At 30.7% G+C, this 22440-nt stretch overlaps 1 protein-coding gene across 5 annotated transcripts in view; it reads left to right on the plus strand.

The window, feature by feature from the left end:
• Positions 1–22440, plus strand: part of dntt (deoxynucleotidyltransferase, terminal) — a 394622-nt gene that overhangs the window by 262881 nt on the left and 109301 nt on the right. For all 5 annotated transcript variants that reach the window (XM_087277888.1, XM_087277887.1, XM_087277889.1 and 2 more), the window contains 2 exon segments: positions 13247–13471; positions 18298–18381. In XM_087277888.1, the coding sequence (XP_087134014.1) occupies positions 13247–13471; positions 18298–18381 (309 nt within the window).

A 22440-nucleotide genomic window follows, 5' to 3' on the forward strand; every position in this document is an offset into this window, starting at 1 on the left:
TATTGGTTTAAATAGAATTATATATATAATAGTACACTTGTATTGAGCAGTATAGAATAGTATAGGGTTGAATAGAATTGTATAGACTACAGGTGTGTAGAATAGAATATTAAAAAATAATGTTGTAGAATAGAATTGTGTAAAATTGTATGGAATAGTAAGAATTGTATAGAACTGTGATTAAAATTATTGAAAATAATTGATGAATTGTATTGAATAGAATTGTGTATAATAGTACAAAATTTTATAGAGTTGTTAAATAGAATACTAAAGGGTTTACTACAATTTTATATAATAGTACACTTGTATGGAGCAGTATAGAATCTGAATTGGATTGAATAGAATTGTATATACTGTAATAGTACACAATTGTTTTGAGAAGTATAGAATAGAAAAACATTCTAATAGAATAATAATATTGGTTAATAGAATAGTACAAGGTTAAATAGAATTGCATTGAATACAATTGCATAGACTACAGTTGTGTAGAATAATATTAAAGAAATTAAGAATATAATTTTGTTAAATTGTATGAAATAGTATAGAGCATAATTGTATAGAACTGTGTTGAAAATTCTAAATAATTGTTGAAATGTATTGTATTAAATAGTTGTATATAATAGGACACAATTGTATAGAGCAGCATAGAATAGAAATGTGTGAAATACAATAGTAGTGTTGAATATAACTGTGTGGAGTAATAGAATGTATTTGTATAGAGTTGTGTAGAATACAAATGCATAGATTGTGTAGACTGTAGAATAGAATTGTGTAAATTTGCATAGACTAGTATAGAATAGAATTGTGTAGAATGGTGTTGTATAGAATAGAATTGTGTGGCTTAATAATGAATATTCTAAACTATAATTTCATCTCGCAAGGTAAATGAAGTCTTTAAATGCAGCAGAACAGCTCTGAACATTACACCTTATTGCAAGTGTTTTTTAGTCTTAATTGCTCAGCTTATAATAAGTGCATCTGATCCCTGATTGAAAGCATTTAAAAGCTTGAAAACAGTATTTACGTTGTCAGGATTTCTCTAAATCCAGCCCATATGAATGCACAGAGGTGTTCAGACTGCATTGACTACCTGACTTGGATGAATTATATTAGCAAGGGAATGCAGATCGAAATGCCTCTTAATTCAGTTTTAATCAGACGAATGCAGCGCATTAAAGCCTGTTGAGATGTTTTCTGATGAAATAATGGTTTGTTTTGTGTGTGCACTGATGTGGAGCGCCGTGGTGAGCTTTATCTCAGTGTTTTCTGTAATTCTATGCAAAAGAGCTTTTCGTATCACAGCTGCAAGGCCAGGGGATCTGCTCACTTTCACAAAACCTCTTCTGGACACTGTCATTCTAAAACTGCTGTAATTTGCATGCTTTTGATGTGCACCTAGAATATAATTGTACATAATATAATTAAATAGAACAGTATTGGATAGAATATTGTACAATATAAATGTATAGTGCTGAATAGAACGTGATTGTATTGTGTAGAATAGAATTCTATTGAATACATTTGTGTCAAATAGAGTTTATCGAACAGCTGCAAGGCCAAGCAATCTTTTCATCTTCACAAAATAATACAATAGAATTGCATAGAAGAAGATTAAATAGAGTTGTACAGAATAAAAGTAAATAGAATTGCAAAGGATAGTGTTGGATAGAATAGTATAGAATAGAACTGAGTAGAGTAGAATTAAATTGTATAAAGCAATTGAACTAAATCACATAGGGTTGTATGAAATAGAGTTGGATAGAATGTATAGAACAGTGCTAAATAGAACATGATTGGATTTAATTGTACTGAATAGAGTTTGTGCATAACATAATTCAGAAAATTGGATAGTTGAATTGCTTTCTGTAGAATAAAGTACAATAGATTTCTGTCAAATAGAGTTATATTAAACGAGGCAAATCTTCAAAAAACTATGGAATAGAGATTCATAGAATAGAATTGTACAGAATGGTAGTAAATATAGTTGCATAGGATAGTGTTGGATAGAATAGTATAGAACAGAACTGAGTCGATTAGAATTAGATTGTATAAAATAGAATTGAACAAAATCAAATAGGGTTGTATAAAATAGTTGAATAGATTTGTATAGAATCTATTGTACGTTAATATGATTGCATAAAATAGTGGTAGAATGGTAATGAATAGAATAGTATAAACTAAATTTATAGGATTGATATGAGTAGAACAGGATTGTATAAAATAGAATTTAATAAAATTGTATGAAATATGAGTGGGCAGGGTTGTGTAGAGTAGTACTGAATAGAATGTGATTTGGTATAATTAAACAGAATAGAGTTTATGTAGAATAGATCTGTATTGGATTGTTTTGTGTAGAATAATATTATAGAATATAATATTATAAAGTGGACTAGATTTGTATTAAATAGAGTTGAACTGAACAGCTATAAGGCCAAGCAATCTGTTCATCTTTACAAAAGAATGGAATTAAATAGACTTGTACAGAATAGAAATAGGGTTGTATAGAGTAATACTGAATAGAACTTGATTGGATATAATTATACAGAATAGAGTTTGTGTATAATAGAACTGTATTGAATCTTTTTGAGTAGAATAATATAGAATATAATTAAGTTAAATAGATTTGTTTTAACTAGAGTTGTTTTGAAAAGCTGCAAGGTCAAGCAATTCTTTCATCTTCACCCAGGAATGGAATAGAATTGCATAGAATAAATTTGAATAGAATTGTACATAATAGAAGTAAATAGAATTGCATAGGGTAGTATTGGGTAGAAAAGTTTAGAATAGAACTGAGTGGATTAGAATTAGATTGTATATAATAGAATTGAACAAAATTGAATGGGGTTGTATGAAATAGTTGAATAGAATATAAGTTGATATGATTGCTGAATAGGATAACTTAAGTAAAATAGAACTCTATATAATGCTGTGTATAATAATATAGAATTAATTTTAAAGAGTAGAATATATTTGTATCCAATAGAATTGTTCAAATTGCTGCAGAGGCAAGGGATTTGTTCACCATCACAAAACCTTTAACCACACTGAGTCTACATCTGTGCTGTAATTTGCATGCCTGAAATGTGCACATACTGTAGAATAGTGATGTATAGAAGTGTACAGGATAAGTTTAAATAGAACTGTAAAGAATATATTAAATATAAGTGGATAGAATGGTATTGGATAGAATAGTATAAACTATAAATGTATAGAATTAAACTGAAACGAATCAAACAGGACTGTATGAAATATAAGTGGGCAGGGTTGTATAGAATAATGCTGAGTGGGACAGGATTGGATGCAATTATACAGGACAGAGTTTGTGTAGAGTAGAACTGCACTGGGTCATTTTGAGTGAAATAAAATAAAATTACATAAAGTTGAACTGCTTTGTATCAAATAGAGTTGTGTCGAACAGCTGCAAGGCCAAGCATTTTCACACAATAATACAATAGAATTTAATAGAATAAGACAGAATTGTACAGCATAGAAGTAAATAGCATTGCATATGATTGTGCTGGATAGAATAGAATAGAAATGAGTATAATGTATAATAAAGGATACAATCAAATAGGGTTGTATGAAATAGAGTTGAATAAAATAGTTTAGAACATAAGTGGATAGAATTGTATAAAATAGTGCTGAATCGAATAATATTCAATGTAATTACACCGAATAGGGCTGAATCGAATTGTATAAAATTGCATAGCATATCATTTGTGTGTAATAGAACTGTATGAAGTCATTTTCCATAGATTATATAGAATTAAATTCTGTAGAGTAGAATAGAATAGATTTGTATCAAAATGAACAGCTGAAGTCTTCACAAAAGAATAGAATAGAACTGCATAGGATAGTGTTGGATAGAGTATAGAAGAGAACTGAGTAGACTAGAATTAGATTGTATAAAAACAATTGAACTAAATCAAACAGGGTTGTATGAAATAGTATAAATTATAGAATTGTATTAATTTTAAGTGGATAGAACTTTATAGAGTAGTGCTGAATATAACATCAAATGAAATTATACAGAATAGAGATGAATCAAATAGTGCCAAATAGATTTGTATATAACTGCATAGAATATAACTAGTGTATAATAGAACGCTATAAGATTCAATTCTATACTAATCTACACAATGATTATATAGAGTACAATAGATTTGTATCCAATAGAATTGTTCAAATAACTTCAATGCAAGGGAATCTGTCCACTTTCACAAAACCTCTTCTGATCACTGAAACTGTGCTGTAATTTGCATGCTTTTGATGTGCACTTAAAGCATGTGCTTAGCTGGAGCTGTTCAAGCACATTGTTTTGAGTGTGTGCTCGCAGTGAATTCACACTGACAGTGATTCTATTGCTAAAGTGCTTCTGCCTCTGAGATGAGCGCTTTGTTTTGAAGCAGAAGCATGAAGTGCTGGTTAAACTGCAGCCTGTTTTTTCTCTCCTCTGTTTCTGTCAATTGACCACACGCATGGAGTATATTTAAGCCAGCTTGAAACTTCTGCTGAAAGGCTGGTGTGACTTTCTCTTCAATTTCGTGAGCTTCCTTCTTTGGACATCATTGGTAGTGTAATACAGTCCCTCCAGGATTTTGCAAGGGCTTAAAAAACTAAAAATAATATTTGCCTCAGTTCTTATGTGTTGCTCTAAAAATACAGAGAATCTTGTAAAACATTTTAATTTCATGACTCGTTTGATCTTGGAGAGGTGATGGATTAGATTATAGTCAGTTAAACATGCATTCATGTATTTGTTCAGCCATAAAACGAGATGGAAATATCTTTAATTATTGAAGCGCCATGAGGGAACAGCTGCATGTATCATCTATAGCAGTGTTTCTCAACCACGTTCCTGGAGGACCACCAGCTCTGCACATTTCCATGTCTCCTTAACCAAAGACACCTGACTCAGATCATCATCTCATTAGCAGAGACTGAAAGACCTTTAATAGCTGTAACAAAGGAGACATCCGAAATATGCAGTGCTGGTGATCCTTCAGGAACGTGGTTGAGAAACACTGATCTATAGAAAACCCTGTTTTTTTATTTTATTTGAAAATTTTATTTATAATCTAAATAATTGTTTCTCCTTCAAACTTAGATACATGAAACTCTAAAATATTAGAGGAATGCATATTACACGATTTACATTTTTAAGCTAAATATCATTGTATTGAATAGAATTGTGTAGAATTTTATACACTCACCGGCCAATTTATTAGGTACACCTGTCCAAAGGTGATTTAAGTGACTTTAAACCTGGCATGGTTGTTGCTGCCAGACGGGCTGCTCTGAGTATTTCAGAAACTGCTGATCTACTGGGATTTTCACGCACAACCATCTCTAGGGTTTACAGAGAATGCTCCGACAAAGAGGAAATATCCAGTGAGCGGCAGTTCTGTGGTCGCAAATGGTGATGCCAAAGGTCAGAGGAGAATGGCCAGACTGGTTTTGACTGATAGAAAGGCAACAGTAACTCAAATAAGCACTCGTTGCATCCGAGGTCTGCAGAAGAGCATCTCTGACCACACAACACGTCCAACCTTGAGACGGATGGGCTACAGCAGCAAAAGACCACACCGGGTGCCGCTCCTGTCAGCTAAGAACAGGACACGTTTCTTGAAGACAGCGGGTGGCCTCCACAGTCACCAGAGCTCAATCCAATAGAGCAGTTTTGGGATGTGGTGAAACGGGAGATTGGCATCATGGATGGAAATCTGCAGCAACTGTGTGATGCTATCATGTCGATATGGAGCAAAATCTCTGAGGAATATTTCCAGTAGCTTGTTGAATCTATGTCATGAAGGATTAAGGACGTTCTGAAGGGAAAAGGGGGTCCAACCTGGTACTAGGAAGGTGTACCCAATAAAGTGGCCGGTGAGTGTACATTGACTTTAACTGTATCTACAGTAATGTGTCTGAAGTTAACTGTTAGGAGCTGTTGCTCTTTTAGACCAGGAGCTCTTCAGATTGATCTCTAACATGTCTGTATAGTAGCGTAACAATTATTAGGGCTGCTGCAATTAAACTGACAGTTTGCAGTGTAAATGATGTGAGTTCTGCCCCATCAGACTCTGGACAATCACAGCCAAATCAATTCTACTCTGACACTCTATTTTTCTCTTTCTTCTCTCCTCCTTTTCATTGCACCTCTGTTTATTTCTGCAACTTATCTTGACTTCTACATCAGCATTATTTTCCTCCCTCTTTCTATTTGTCTTTGTTCTTTGCACAATTCCTGCATCGTGTTATAATTGTTCAGATTTAAAGATTTGATCTTTGATCTGTTCTACGGTTTTCGATGCAATACAGTTCTATACAGTTCTATTCTGCACTATTCCGTGTTATGCTCAATTATATTAATGGGTTTAATTTTTATATATTTTATCACTGTCAATTAGTTTTAGTATGTTTATTGTTTTCTGATAGGTTTCATTCATTTTCTTTTCGGCTTAGTCCCTTTATTAATCAGGGGTCGCCACAGCAGAATGAACCGCCAACTTATCCAGCATATGTTTTACACAACGCTTAATTTTTAATATGTTTTATCTCTATAATTTTAGTTTTAGTAAGTTTTATGTCTTCTGATTTGTTTAGTTTAACACTTTTTTAAATATTTAATCTATTTTAATTGAATAAACACTATGCAGACAATCTATAAAAACAACAATTGTTTAAATATAAGTGGCAGGGTGGCTCAGTGGTAAGCACTGTGTCCTCACAGCAAGAAGGTCGCTGGTTCGAGTCCCACCTGGATCAGTTGTCATCTCTATGTGGAGTTGTGTTGGCGTGGGTTTCTTCCGGGTGCTCCGGTTGCCCCCACAGTCCAAACACATGCGCTATAGGGGAATTGATGAACTAAGTTGGCCGTTGTGTGTGTGTGTGTGTGTGTGTGTGTGTGTGTGTATGGGTGTTTCCCAGTACTGGGTTGCGGCTGCATAAAACATGCAGGAATTATTGGAGGTTCATTCCGCTGTGGCAACCCCTGATAAATATGGGGCTAAACCAAAGGAAATGAATGATTGAATTATAGAATATAAATCTGCAGAATAATGTTAAACAGAGGGCAATGCAGTGGTGCAGTAGGTAGTGCTGTCGCCTCATAGCAAGAAGCTCGCTAGGTCCGAGGTTCGAACCTCGGCTCAGTTGGGGTTTCTGTGTGGAGTTTGCATATTCTTCCTACATTTGTGTGGGTTTCCTCCGGGTGCTCCGGATTCCCCCACAGTCCAAACACATGCGTTACAGGTGAATTGGGTAGGCTAAATTATCCGTTTGATTGTGTGTGTGTGTGTGGCCGCTGCGTAAAAACGTGCTGGATAAGTTGACGATTCATTCCGCTGTGGCGACCCCGGATTAATAAAGGGACTAAGCCAAAAAGAAAATGAATGAATGAATTTAAAACAGAATTTGATAGAATTATTGAAATATAGCTGTATATAAAATTCTAGAATGATTTAAATAGTGTAGAATAGAATTAAAAGAACAGTGCACAACAGAATTGTGTAGAATAGCTTAGAATGGAATTTGTTGCATGGATTTGGTTAGGGTTGGGTATCAAATATAATAATAATTGTATAGAATGTAATTGCCTGGAATATACTTGCTTAGAATATATAATAAATAGATATAAAGATGTGTAAAATTGAATAAATTATAATAGTGTATAAAAATGTAATAGTGTAGTACATACATAATATAGTGTGATATAAAATATAGTAGAAATATAATAGTGTAGAATGAGTAGTACAGAATATATTATGTAGAATATTATAGAAAGTAATTGTGTAGAATAGTAAAGAAATATTCAAGAAATATATATTTTTATAGAATATAATTATATAGAAGAGGATAGACATATATAAAATAGTACAATATGGAATTGAGTTGAATAGAAATGCTGAGTGGAATTGTACAGAATAACACAACAGTAATTTTGTAGATTTGTATAGAATAGAATTGCCTAGGACAAAAAGGCATAGTATAAAACAGAGCTGTGTAGAATTGTATTAAATAGTGTTAAATTGTGTAGAATGGAACTGCATATTGAGTGAACATTTTAGTATTTAGAGCAGTGGTTCTCAAAGTGGGGGTCGGGACCCCTCGAGGGGTCGCGGGACAATAAAGGGGGGTCGCCTGGTGATTTAAAAAAATCTATTTATTATTATTAAATCATATAAGAATGACCATATTTTATCCATAACCTACTGAAGAGAAAAATATAGTTGTTTATAATTACTATATAGTTACTATAGTAGCTTATAGTTACTAGTTCTATTGGATTGCAACCCCAGTGGTGGTTACATTATATTAAAGACACAGCAATAGCGTCAGATGCAGCAGATTGATTTTATAACACCAGGTTAAAGTTTCTGGCCCATTTACAGCACTGACATTAAACAAAGAATATCCATGGGTGTATTAGTGTGTGTGTGACATTGCATGCAAGGTTTCTGTATTCATAACCAGGATATTGGGGTTCGCGAGTCACTGGCATCGTCATATTAGGGGTTGCAGGCTGAGTTTGGGAACCTTTGAATTAGAGAATTGTTTTTTCTTATTAGAATCTCATAATATAAAACCTTTTTCTCAGAAGGATGAAATCAAACCTTAAAAGCAAATAAAAGTAGAACAATTTCTATAGAATAGTATAGAATTATATAAAATAGTGCAAAATAGAATTGTGTTGGATATAATTGTTGAATGGACTTATATAGAATTGCACAAAATAGTATTGCATAATTCCGTAAAATTGTATAGAATGGAATTGATCGAATAGAAATGTATAGTGTTTATAGTATTAAATAATATACATATACTTGATAGAATTGCACATTTAGATTAGAGAATATTTCTCAGATGGATATAAAGCTTGTTTTTTTTTTTGAAAACATCAAACCTTAAAATGTAATTGAAGTGATAAAAGAACAAATCAAAATTTTAACTTTAAATAGCAGTTCTCCCACTCCTCTGTCTCCATCCATACAGACTTTCTTCCTTCCTTATTTTTTTTTATTTTTAAAATAAGCCTTGACTGTATGTATTCCCACAGTACGGAGGTAAAGTCCTGAATTGATTGTGTTTCTTGCTAAGGGGAACCGTTTAGCACAGATGGAGAGAGACTTCCCACTGCTTGGAGATGTATAAGCATATAAAAGAGTATAGAGTTTTGTATAATTTATTAGAATTGTTATATATTAACATTATAAAATTGTTATATTGTTATATTCGCCCCCCCCCCTCTTTGATTTTTTTTTTTCTTTTTAAAATATTTCCCAAATTATGTTTAACAGAGCAAGGACATTTTCACAGTATGTCTGATAATATTTGTTCTTCCGGAGAAAGTCTTTGTTTTATTTTGGCTAGAATAAAGGCAGTTTTAAAATTTTTAACAACCATTTTGGGACAAACTTTTTAGCCCTTTTAAAGTACATTTCTGTCAATAGTCTACAGAACAAACCATCATTATACAATAGCTTGCCTAATTACCCTAACCTGCCTAGTTAACCTAATTACCCTAGTGAAGCCTTTAAATGTCACTTTAAGCTGTATAGAAGTGTCTTGAAGAATATCTAGTCTAATATTATTTACTGTCATCATGACAAAGATAAAATAAATCAGTTATTAGAAATACTAAGTTATTAAAACTATTATGTTTAGAAATGTGTTGAAACAATCTTCCCGCTGTTAAATAGAAATTGGGGAAAAAAATAAACAGTGGGGCTAATAATTCAGGGGACTAATAAACTGTTCATGCATACATCCATATATTTATTTATATATATATGTATATATGTATGAATGTATGTATGTATGTATGTATGTATATGTATATATATATATATATATGTATATATATATATATATATATATGTATATGTATATGTGTATTTATATATATATATATATATATATATATATATATATATATGTATATATGTGTTTATATATATATATATATATATATATATATATATATATGTGTGTGTGTGTGTGTGTGTGTGTGTGTGTGTGTGTGTGTGTGTGTATATGTATGTGTGTACATGTATATGTGTGTGTATGTATGTGTGTACATGTGTGTGTGTGTATATATATATATATATATGTATGTATGTATATGTATGTATGTATATTTATTATTATGTATATTTAACTGTTGTAAATATTACATATACTTGATGAAAATAGATTTGCACATGGAATTACCATTTTTCATTCAAAGAATATTTGAAGAATAAGAAGCTTGTTTTTCTGAGATAAAATTAAACCTTAAAATCTAATTGGAGTGGTAAAAGATCAAATGAAAAGTTTTATTGTAAATACACGAAACAGCAGTTCTCCCACTCCTCTGTCTCCATACAGTCTTTCTTCCTTCCTTATTTTTTATTTTTTTAAATATAAGCCTTGACTGTATTTATTGCGACAGTACGGAGGAACAGTCCTGAATTGATTGTGTTTCTTGCGAAGTGGAACCGTTTAGCACAGATGGAGAGAGACTCCCCGCTGCTTGAAGATGCAGACTTATAATTTAGCCAGAATTGTATTTCAGGTTCTCTATTCTTAACAGAACGGCGAGCGGTTTTCTTTGCTCCAGTGAGGAACGGGAATATTAGCAGATTTCACAATGACTTCAGCAATCACACCGCTTTTGTTTAGCGTTTCGCCCGCTGGCAAATAAAGACGTCTTTCTGGCAGACGCTTAATCATTTGTTAAATCAAGCAAACTCTTATTCAAGGTGCACATTATTACAGCAGGCTTCAGCGAGCGCTGTGCTGTTAAACTCTACACAGGCTGTTATTTGTTTACTTCGGCTTTACATGAAGTGTGAGAGAAAAACAAAGACAAATTGAACTAAAATTATGCAGATCTATTTTTGTGTCAGGTGTGGAAACAAATGCAGGGAGATGGAAACAGATGTAGTTTTCAGCGGGGTGGGTTTGCTGTTTATGAATGTCTGACTGAATGGGGAAACTGTTTTTTTTGCGTGATTATTATGAATGGTCATAATCAGAAATGTTTGTTGATTGTTAGATTTTACTTTATTTAAAAAAAATAGCTCAGAAAGGGAAAATAAAACTAACAAAGAATAAAGCGGCTGTCATATGGGTAGGCCCACACAGAATTTTCCACAGGTTTCCGCAGATTTTTAGCCGATTATTAATTCTGTTTATTTACTTAAGAAAATGTGTGCAAATTTATTTTTATTCATTTTTAAAATTAATTTCAGTAATATTATTGTCTATTGAGAAAATGTTCATATAATTTATTTACAATGCAGTTTGTACAGTAATATTTTCTGTCTTTTAGTAGCTATTTTATACGAGAGACTTGCTTTGTTCACCAAATAAAGTGAATCTAATTGAATATGCATTTTAAACATTAAATAAAAGTTAAAAATACAAAATTTTTTATTTGACATATTAAGGTTTTAGTTATGAGACTACCAAAATAATACCGCAGAAATCTGCAGATTTCTACCTAAATTCTCCGCAGAAAAAGCAAGAAACATCCGCAGATTCCGTCTTGCCTTACATATGGGTTACAAAATCAAGTCACAATATATTTAAAGCACATTATCACAGATTGTTTATAATGATACACTCTCAGTCTAGTTTTGCCAGAACTTGGGTCCGTTCTTGGATTACTTAGTTAGCTGGATTTGGTTATTGACGATTTGATACGGTTCAGGATCCTTTCGTTCTTCAAAACTCATGTGAAAGTTGTTGTCATAGCAACAGTTAATAACCATAATAAACACCTGATCAAACTAATTGAGTCGTTCAGGCTTGTTTGAAACCTACAGGTATGTTTTGAAGCAGGGTTGGAACTAAATGGTTCCGGGCTCCCTCCAGGAGTGTGACACCCCTGTGCTATTTATTTATTTATTGTTTGTTTGTTTGTTAGTAAGCATTTTTTCAGCTTCATGTTGCATAGCAATGTTGAGTTACAGTATACGTTTATTATCTTTTTTTTTTGCCACTGCATGTTGTTAATAACAATAAATTTTATAGTTTTTATTTACATGAAAAACTATTTTGCATTATTTACTTTTTTGTGCACTAAAAAAATGTCTGCAAAATTGTCGCAAACAATTTGTGTTAAATTTAAACAAACAAATTAAATTTAGTAATGTTAAAATAATGTTAAACTTTTTGTTTGTTTAAATTCAATAATACATTTTTTTTAATTTACACTGAATAATTTTTTTCAGTGCATTTTATGGTGGTTCATTGCTGTGTATGATTGTATAAATGAATTTTATTTTATTTTATTTTCATCATTGATTTTTCTTTGGCTCAGTCTATGATTTATCAGGGGTCACCACCGCAAATCCAACAACCTTATTTTATTTTTTTAATTTTATTTCACTTTTTTTAATTTTATTTTATTTTATTTTATTTTATTTTATTTTATTTTATTTACCTTTGGCTTGGTCCATGATTTATCAAGGGTCACCACAGCAAAATGAACAGGCTTATTTTATTTTATTTTATTTTAGTTTATTTTGTTTTGTTTTATTTTTTATTATTTTATTTTATTTTATTATTTTTTTAATTTTTAAATTTTTAAATTTTATTTTATTTTATTAATTTTTAATTTTATTTAATTCATTTTCATTTGGCTTGGTCCATGATTTATCAGGGGTCACCACAGCAAAATGAACAGCTGAATTTTTAATTTAATTTAATTTAATTTAATTTAATTTAATTTAATTTAATTTAATTTAATTTAATTTAATTTAATTTAATTTAATTTAGTTTTTTAATTTCATTTTTATTTCATTTTTATTTCATTCAATTTCTTTTGGCTTGGTCCATGATTTATCAGGGGTCACCACAGCAAAATGAACGGCCGAATTTAATTTAATTTAATTTAATTTAATTTAATTTTATTTTATTTTATTTTATTTTATTTTATTTTATTTTATTTTATTTTATTTTATTTTATTTTATTTTATTTTATTTTATTTTATTTTATTTTCCTTTGGCTTGGTCCATGATTTATCAGGGGTCACCACAGCAAAATAAACAGCTGAATTTTATTTTATTATATTTTTTTTAATTTTACTTCTCAGTAAATTAGACTTTATTGTTAAGTACAGTACTATCAATAATAATTAATAATAACAATTTAATCAAATAACCTAAAATAAAACAAAATAATAATTTCCCACACAGCCACATTCATGTTGTCTAAATATTTATAGTTTGACTATTTGTGCATTTTTTTGTCTCTGTTCAGAATGTCCTGCTGTATTCAGACTTCCAGAAGTCCACCTTCGACCTGCGGCAGCTCCCCAACCACCGCTTCGAGGCCATGGACCGATTCAGCAAGTGTTTCCTGCTGGTGAAGCTGCAGATGCAGGAGAGCAGGACTGGGCGCAACTGGAGGGCGGTGCGGGTGGATTTGGTGGCTCCACCACTGGAGAGATTCCCATACGCTTTGCTGGGATGGACTGGATCTACGGTAATATAATCATAAAGAATAGTATAAAATTGTGTAAAACTGAATAGAATTGTGCATGATTGAATAGTATTGCGCTGAACAGAGTGGAATCATTTAGAATTGTGTATAATTGAATGGAATTGTGTATATAAGATATTTCTCATTTACTATAGATGTGTAGAATTTCATAAAATATAATAGTGTCAAAACCATAAGTAGTATAGAATATAATTATACAGAATAATATAAAATAAAATTGAGTATAGAGTAGTAAAGGATTAGTATTAGAATTATGGAGAAACTTTAAAAATACTCGTGTATAATAATCTTGAAAAGTTTTCTATAATTTATTAGAGTAGTATAGAGTTATGTGAAATAGTGTAGAGTTGTATGGATTGTTTAATAGAATAGTATAGAATTTAACTGTGTAAAATTGTCAAATAGAATTGTGCTAATTAGAATTGCACATAATGGTGTCAAATATAATCATATAGAATTGCATAGCATGGAATTACCCAGAATACAATTGTTTACCATAGTGGATCCAGCGCAGTACAAAAGCACAGCAGCACTACACAACCAGCTTCAGACTCGCCCTAAAATGGTAGAAGGCTGTATTGAGTAGAATAGTGTAGAATAGAACTGCATAGAATAGCATTGAATAGAATAGTGTAGAATAGAACTGCATAAAGTTGTATCAAATTGAATACTGTAGAATGTAATTGCATTGAAAAGAATAGTAAAGAATATAATTGTATAGAACCGTATTGGATAGAATAGTGGAGAACAGAATTGTATAGAATTCTTTTGATTAGACTAGTGTAGAATAAAATGTGCTGAAAACAGTATTGTGGAACCAAATTGTATGGAACAGAATTAAATTATATTGAATAGCTTGCATTGAAATGTATAAAACAGCACATATATACAATATTCTATTCAATACTGTTCGATAAAATTCTCTTTTACACTGTTTTATACTCTAACACTATTATACAATTTTGTTTTACACTATTCTAATCAATACAATGCATTCTAAACTATTTTAATCTATGTAATTCTACTCTATACTTATTAATTAAATTATACAGTTATATTCTTTACTATCGTAAGAAATTTCATTCTATACAATTAAATGTAATGTATATGTTCTATACAATTCTAATTAGCTCTATTCTACACTATGCTATGAAATTTATACTATGCTAAGTTATGCTGTTCTAGTCAGGTGCATTCTGTAAAATTATATACAATTTCATTCAATACAATTATATTTGACATCATTGTTCAATTCAATACAACTGTTTAACACAATTCCAAACAATTATTTTCTATGATATTTAATTCTATGCTATTTTATTCTACACTCATTACAATTATATTAAATTCTATTCCATACCATTTGATGTAATTCTGTTCTATACAAATGTAATTAATACTATTCCATACAATTCTATACAGACCTACTCTAGACCATACATTACTACTCTATACTCTGCTAATCAATTCTATTAATTTGAAAGCATTATGAGCAATTCTATACAATTCAATTTTACACAATTATGTTCTGCAATGTTCTATTCAACACAATTCCAGATTATATTCTTTTTTATACAATTCTAAATATAATTTTGTTCAATTCTAGTCTATTTTATTAAATATAATTTCATTCTATACACTTATAGTTAATACTATTCAATACAATTATATCGAGATATATTCTTTAATATAAACTACTACTCTATACTGTGCTATGCAATTCTATTCAATTCTATACAATTGCATTTAAACCATATTGTGCAAGTTTTTACATTTTCATTAAACACGATTCTGTTCTGCAATATCCTATTAGCACAATTCAATTCGAAACAATTATATGATGCAGTTATATTCTATACCATGCAACTCTATTTAATACTCAATTTTTTTCTGCTTGGTCCCTTTACTAATTTTTATTAACTTATCCAGCAAATGTTTTACACAGCAGATGCCCTTCCAGCTGCAACCCATCACTGGGAAATCTTTTTAATATTATTGAATACATTTTTTTAAAAGGACTATTCTATTCTATACAATTCTGCTATGCAGTTATATTCTATGCAATTCGATTCTAAACATTACAAATCTATTCTGTACTTTGCTACGCAGTTATGTTCTAGGAAAGTGCATGCTTTCCAAATCTATGCAATGACATTGGACATAATTCTAGGCAATTCTATACAATTCTATTCAATAGTATTTTTTGCAATTGCATTACTGTTCTGTACAATTCTACTTAATGCTATTCTACACAACACCTTAATATCCAGGTGTAATTATTAAAACAGTGTAAAGTCTATAAATATATCATTTAGACTTGAATCTATGATATAAAAATAAAACTCATTAAGTTATTAGTTGTTATTGCAGAAGTCATCCCTTAATTATGAATAATTACACACATGCTTGACTTTAATTCTCTTATTTTGTTAAACTTGATCCAAATCATTTGAGCACTACAGATTCATAAATCAACCTTTATATTTGACCTCTGGCCTTGACCTCTTGACTTCTGACCTCTGTATATGTAATACAGTGCAGCACCGAGGACCACAGGGCTTCTGAACCTTTCACAATTAATAAATCATGCCATTATGTGCATCTCATTAGACATTTGAACATTAATTCATGCATTTATTCATGTATTGAAGCGTCTGGGCTCTTCATGGCATCCAGTGGTGGCGTTTACTTGCAGCCCAAGCAGCCGTGACCTGGAGGAGCTTTAGATAATGACAGAAACATTAAAAAGCACTGTGTGTTTGAAGAGTTTAATGGAGGAGTGTTTCAGCCGCTCTGCAGGACACGATAAGAGTCTCGGATGAGATTAAACATGATGCTTAATGCTGCAAACGGACGCACAGGTTTATTCTAAAGCTCATTCAGCTTTGTTTACTCAGGGGAAATATATAATATAAAGCAGAAATAACAAAGCTCATCATATTGCTGAGCTGCAGACTCTTTACTGTTTAATGCCTTTGTTTTAGATTAATCTGTTTGCGAACGAGCTGGAAATATTAGTCCTCTGGTTATAAATGATCTGTGTTGATATTATAATGCATAATGGGATTTATTCAAACAGCACAAACAGTTTGTGGATCAATATCAACATCCATCTGATACATTTCATCTCTTTAGGATGAGTCTTGTGCTTATGAAAGCTTATTAATAGGTATGTTTTTTTATTCTGTTCTGTTCTCTTTTTTCTATTCTGTTCTATTACATTATGTTCTATTCTATTCTGTTTTATTACATTCTGTTCTGTTCATATAATTTCTGTTCTGTTCTATTCTATTATGTTCTATTGCATTCTGTTCTATTCTATTATGTTCTATTGCATTCTGTTCTATTCTGTTCTGTTCTATTACATTATGTTCTGTTCTATTCTATTCTATTCTATTCTATTCTATTCTATTCTATTACATTCTGTTCTGTTCTATTCTATTCTACTCTGTTCTGTTCTAATCTATTCTATTCTATTTTCAGTTATGTTCTATTGCATTCTGTTCTATTCTATTCTGTTCTATTACATTCTGTTCTGTTCAATTCTGTTCTATTACATTCTGTTCTGTTCTAATATATTATGTTCTATTCTATTCTATTCTATTCTATTCTATTCTATTCTATTCTATTCTATTCTATTCTATTCTATTCCATTATGTTCTGTTCTATCTTGTTCTATTCTAATCTACTCTGTTCTGTTTTATTCTAATCGAATCTATTCTATTCTTTTGTTCTATTCTGTTCAATTCTTTTCTATTACGTTCTGTTCTAATATATTATGTTCTATTTTTTTCTGTTCTATTATATTCTGTTCTATTCGGTTCTGTTCTATTCTATTATGTTCTATTACATTCTGTTCTATTATGTTCTATTCTAATCTTCTATTCTGTTACATTTTCTGTTCTGTTCTATTGTATTCTGTTCCACTCTAATATATTTTGTTCTATTCTATTGTTCTATTACATTCTGTTCTATTCTATTCTGTTCTGTTTTATTACATTATTCTTTTCTATTCTGTTCTATTGTACTCTATTACATTCTGTTCTTTTCTATTCTGTTCTGTTTGATTACATTGTTGTATTTTATTTTGTTCTATTCTATTACAATCTGTTCTATTCTGTTCTGTTCTATTCTATTGTTCTCTTCCGTTATTGAATAGAAATCTATCGAACTGTTTTATTATAATAAAAGTAGTTTTTAACTAAAATATTTTACACATTTTTACTTTTTTATAGCGATATTTTTACCTTTTATTAATATTAGTAGTTAATATTAGTCGTTTTTTATTCATTTTATTTTATTTGACTTTTACCACTGTTATATTGTGTTATATTATACACATTTTTAAAATCATTATTACTAGGCGTGTGAAGAGAATGAGAGAATGAGACAAGATTTTTTCACTGTTTGTTTTGGAATCCTCAATGATAAAATATTTGAAAAGAAAACATTGTAGTATTTTACTCAACTGAAAAAAAAATCACAAAATGCAAAACAATGTTTTTTTGAAATAAATGTGTAACAAATGTTATTTTACTTCTATTTTAATGTATTATTCCATAAAGAACATGAAAACACTGCTATAAACTTTACTGACTGGACAAACTCTGAGCTACTGGCTGTGAGTGTGGACTGATAGGAGAGAGCAGTTTTACTGAGAACCCCATGCTGAATAAAAAAACTTTTTTTTTTTTTCTGTACGGCATAAATGATCATGATGATGACTATTGTGTGTACAAAGAAGTAGAAATAGAAGTAAAATATCTGAAATGTCAGTTTATAAAGTTTATTTTCTGTTTTCCCTGCAGCTGTTTGAGCGAGACCTGAGACGCTTCGCCAGACTGGAGAGAGGAAAACTACTAGACAATCACACACTCTACGACAAAACAACGGTACCCCCCCCCCCCCCCCCCCCCCCCCCAAAAAAAAAAAAAACACACACACACACACACACACACACACACACACACACTTACACACACACACTTTTATACAACACAAAACTATACAATTATATTAAACGCAATTTTATTCTAATACTCTTCTCTACTATTCTACTCCACACTGCCCAGTTCAACACCATTCTATTCTACACTATTCAATTCATATTCTATTTTCTACGACTCTTTACCATACTCTTCATTACCATTTTATTCTGTTCTATACAATTCTATTATACATGGTCCAATACAACACAGTCCTATTCTATACTATTCACAATTCTGTTATATGTAATTGCATTCGATACTGTTCTGATTCAGTTCTGTTCTATGCAATCCAACACAATGGAATTATATGAATAACAATTCTGTTCAATACTATTCTGTTCTACTTTATACAATGCTGTTCTATACAATTCTATTATCCACGGCTTCATTCAACACAACACAACTCTATTTTATTCTATTCAACACAATTAAATGTTTTACAATTCAGGGCTGTTCAATACAATTATATGCAATACAATTCTATTTTACACCATTCTGTACAATTGTATACAGTACTGTTGAGTACAATTCTGTTCTAAACTGTATCATTCAACACAATTCTATTCTATGCAATTTAGTACAATTCTATTATATGCAATTCTATACAATACTGTACAATACAGTTCTGTTCAATACAATCCCATGGAACACAATTTTATTTAAATTCAACTATTCTGTATAATTTTATACAACACTGTTCAATTTTAAAACAATTCTATTTTACACTGCTCTATTCAGCACAATTATATGATATATTATTCAATACAATTTTATTTTGTACTGTAAAATTGCATGAAATGCAATTATATGCAATGCAATTCTATTCAATACCATTCTGTGTACTTGTATACAATACTGTTCTGTTCAATTATATTCTAAACTGCCCCATCCAGCACAGCACAATTCTATTCGATATTATTTAAGTAATATTCTAGACAATTCTATACACTATCGTACAATACAAGTCTATAACATGCAATAGCACACAATACAAGTCGATACTATTCTATGCAATACTGTTAACCAACTTGTTTAAAATTATATTCTATACACAATTCCATTTTATACTATTCAGTACAATTCTATTGTAGTTCTGTTCTATACAATCCTATCGAATACGATTTAATTCAAACTATTCTGTATAATTTTATACAATACTGTTCAATTTTAAAACAATTCTATTCTACACTGCTCTATTCAACACAATTATATGATATATTATTCAATACAATTCTGTTTTGTACTTTAAAATTGCATGGAATGCAATTATATGCAATGCAGTTCTGTTCAATACCATTCTTGTACTTGTATACAATACTGTTCTGTCCAATTCTATTCTGAAATGTCCCATTCAACACAACACAATTCTATTCTTCTATACTATTTAGGTTATATTTTAGAAAATTCTACACACTATCGTACAATACAAGTCTATACCATGCAATAGCACACAATACAAGTCGATACTATTCTATGCAATACTGTTAACCAACTTGTTCAAAATTATATTCTATACACAATTCCATTTTATACTATTCAGTACAATTCTATTGTAGTTCTGTTCTATACAATCCTATCGAATACGATTTAATTCAAACTATTCTGTATAATTTTATACAATACTGTTTAATTTTAAAACAATTCTATTCTACACTGCTCTATTCAACACAATTATATGATATATTATTCAATACAATTCTATTTTGTACTTTAAAATTGCATGGAATGCAATTATATGCAATGCAGTTCTGTTCAATACCATTCTTGTACTAGTTTACAATACTGTTCTGTCCAATTCTATTCTGAAGTGTCCCATTCAACACAACACAATTCTATTCTTCTATACTATTTAGGTTATATTTTAGAAAATTCTACAAACTATCGTACAATACAATTCTATAATATGCAATAGCACACAATACAAGTCGATACTATTCTATGCAATACTGTTAACCAACTTGTTTAAAATTATATTCTATACACAATTCCATTTTATACTATTCAGTACAATTCTATTATAGTTCTGTTCTATACAATCCTATCGAATACGATTTAATTCAAACTATTCTGTATAATTTTATACAATGCTGTTTAATTTTAAAACAATTCTATTCTACACTGCTCTATTGAACACAATTATATGATATATTATTCAATACAATTCTGTTTTGTACTTTAAAATTGCATGGAATGCAATTATATGCAATGCAGTTCTGTTCAATACCATTCTTGTACTAGTATACAATACTGTTCTGTCACGTTCTATTCTGAAGTGTCCCATTCAACACAACACAATTCTATTCTTCTATACTATTTAGGTTATATTTTAGAAAATTCTATAATATGCAATAGCACACAATTCAAGTTGATACTATTCTATGCAATACTGTTAACCAACTTGTTTAAAATTATATTCTATACACAATTCCATTCTATACTATTCAGTACAATTCTATTCACCATGCGCATAATTTGCAAACACACACTTAAACACAAATAGACACACAATCTCTGACTCTCTCTCTCACACACACACACACACACACACACACACACACACACACACACACACACACACACACACACACACTGAATGCTGTCACTGATCTGAATATATGAGGAAATGATGCGTATAGAAGATGCATATGAGAAATCTTTCTAGCTAATCTCCTTGACTCTTTCTGACACAGCCATGTTTCCCGCACATGCATTATTGTATTATTTGATAGCATTGTTGTGAGATTCTGATGATTTGGCATGAATTGAAATGTAATCTCGACAAGCTTCTGCGATTCTCCTGTCGATTAGTCTAGAGCTGCATTTCCATGTCTGTGTGGGAAATCTATATTAACAGAGAGAGTAAATAGCTGCAACATGTCTCAGTCCACCAGTGTGAGAGTCTTCAGATGCTTTTTGAGGAGATTCAGCTTAATTTCCCCCAGAGAACAGACCATTTTCTCCTCTTTGCTCTTGTTCTGTTTAGTGTTGATTGAGTTGAGAGGGCAGAAGCAATTCATTATATCGCAGAGGCCCAGTTTGTGAGCTTAATTCCACAAAATGGTATTTTCTTTCCTGAAAGACTCACAAAAGCATTTGTGTGAGAACTGGTTTCTGTCAGTCTGTTTATATCTGCTGATCACATGATTTGGAGAATACTATTCGATTTGTTGTTTACTGCAATTATTAAATATTCTAATCAGTGGTGTGAAGTAACAAACTACAAATACTCAAATGACTGTAATTGAGTCGTCTCTTTTAGGAATTGTACTCTATTAAGTAAAATGTGTACTTTACTTTCCCTTGAGGACATTTTTAGTGCAGTAATGGTACTTTTACTTCACTATTCTCCTTCAACCTGTATGCACTACTTTATTATTTTTCTTGTCTATGGTGATTGGCCACATTTACAGAAGTAGAGTACTAGAAGTTCTGTGATTGCCTTCCAATCAAATCTCCTTAAACAGCACAACCTCAAGACACAAAATTGTTAGATGCAATGACAGAGAGACTGTTTCAAACCTGTCAGCCCTCCTGTTGTGTGTGCGTGTGTGCGTGTGTGTGTGTGTGCGTGTGTGTGTATATGTATATATACATGTATATATATACATGTGTGTGTAAATATATATGTATATGTGTGTGTATATATGTATATGTGTGTGTATATATATGTATGTGTATATATATGTGTATATATATATATATGTGTGTGTGTGTGTGTGTGTGTGTGTGTGTGTGTGTGTGTGTGTGTGTGTGAGTGTGTGTGTGTATATATATATATATATATATATATATATATAAATTAGTGCAGTGTAAAAAATGTACTAATTATTCACAATTTTTTTGCAATTTAATCACAATTAATCACATTTAAAAGACTAAAACTTGTCATTTTGGCTATTCAAATGTAATATTAATGTAAACGCAAAACAAAAACTAATTAAATTCAAATAATAATTGTTTATT

The sequence above is a fragment of the Danio rerio genome, chromosome 13 (genome assembly GCF_052040795.2).
Source record: "Danio rerio strain M-AB ecotype USA chromosome 13, GRCz13ab, whole genome shotgun sequence".
Taxonomy (NCBI): Eukaryota; Metazoa; Chordata; class Actinopteri; order Cypriniformes; family Danionidae; genus Danio; species Danio rerio.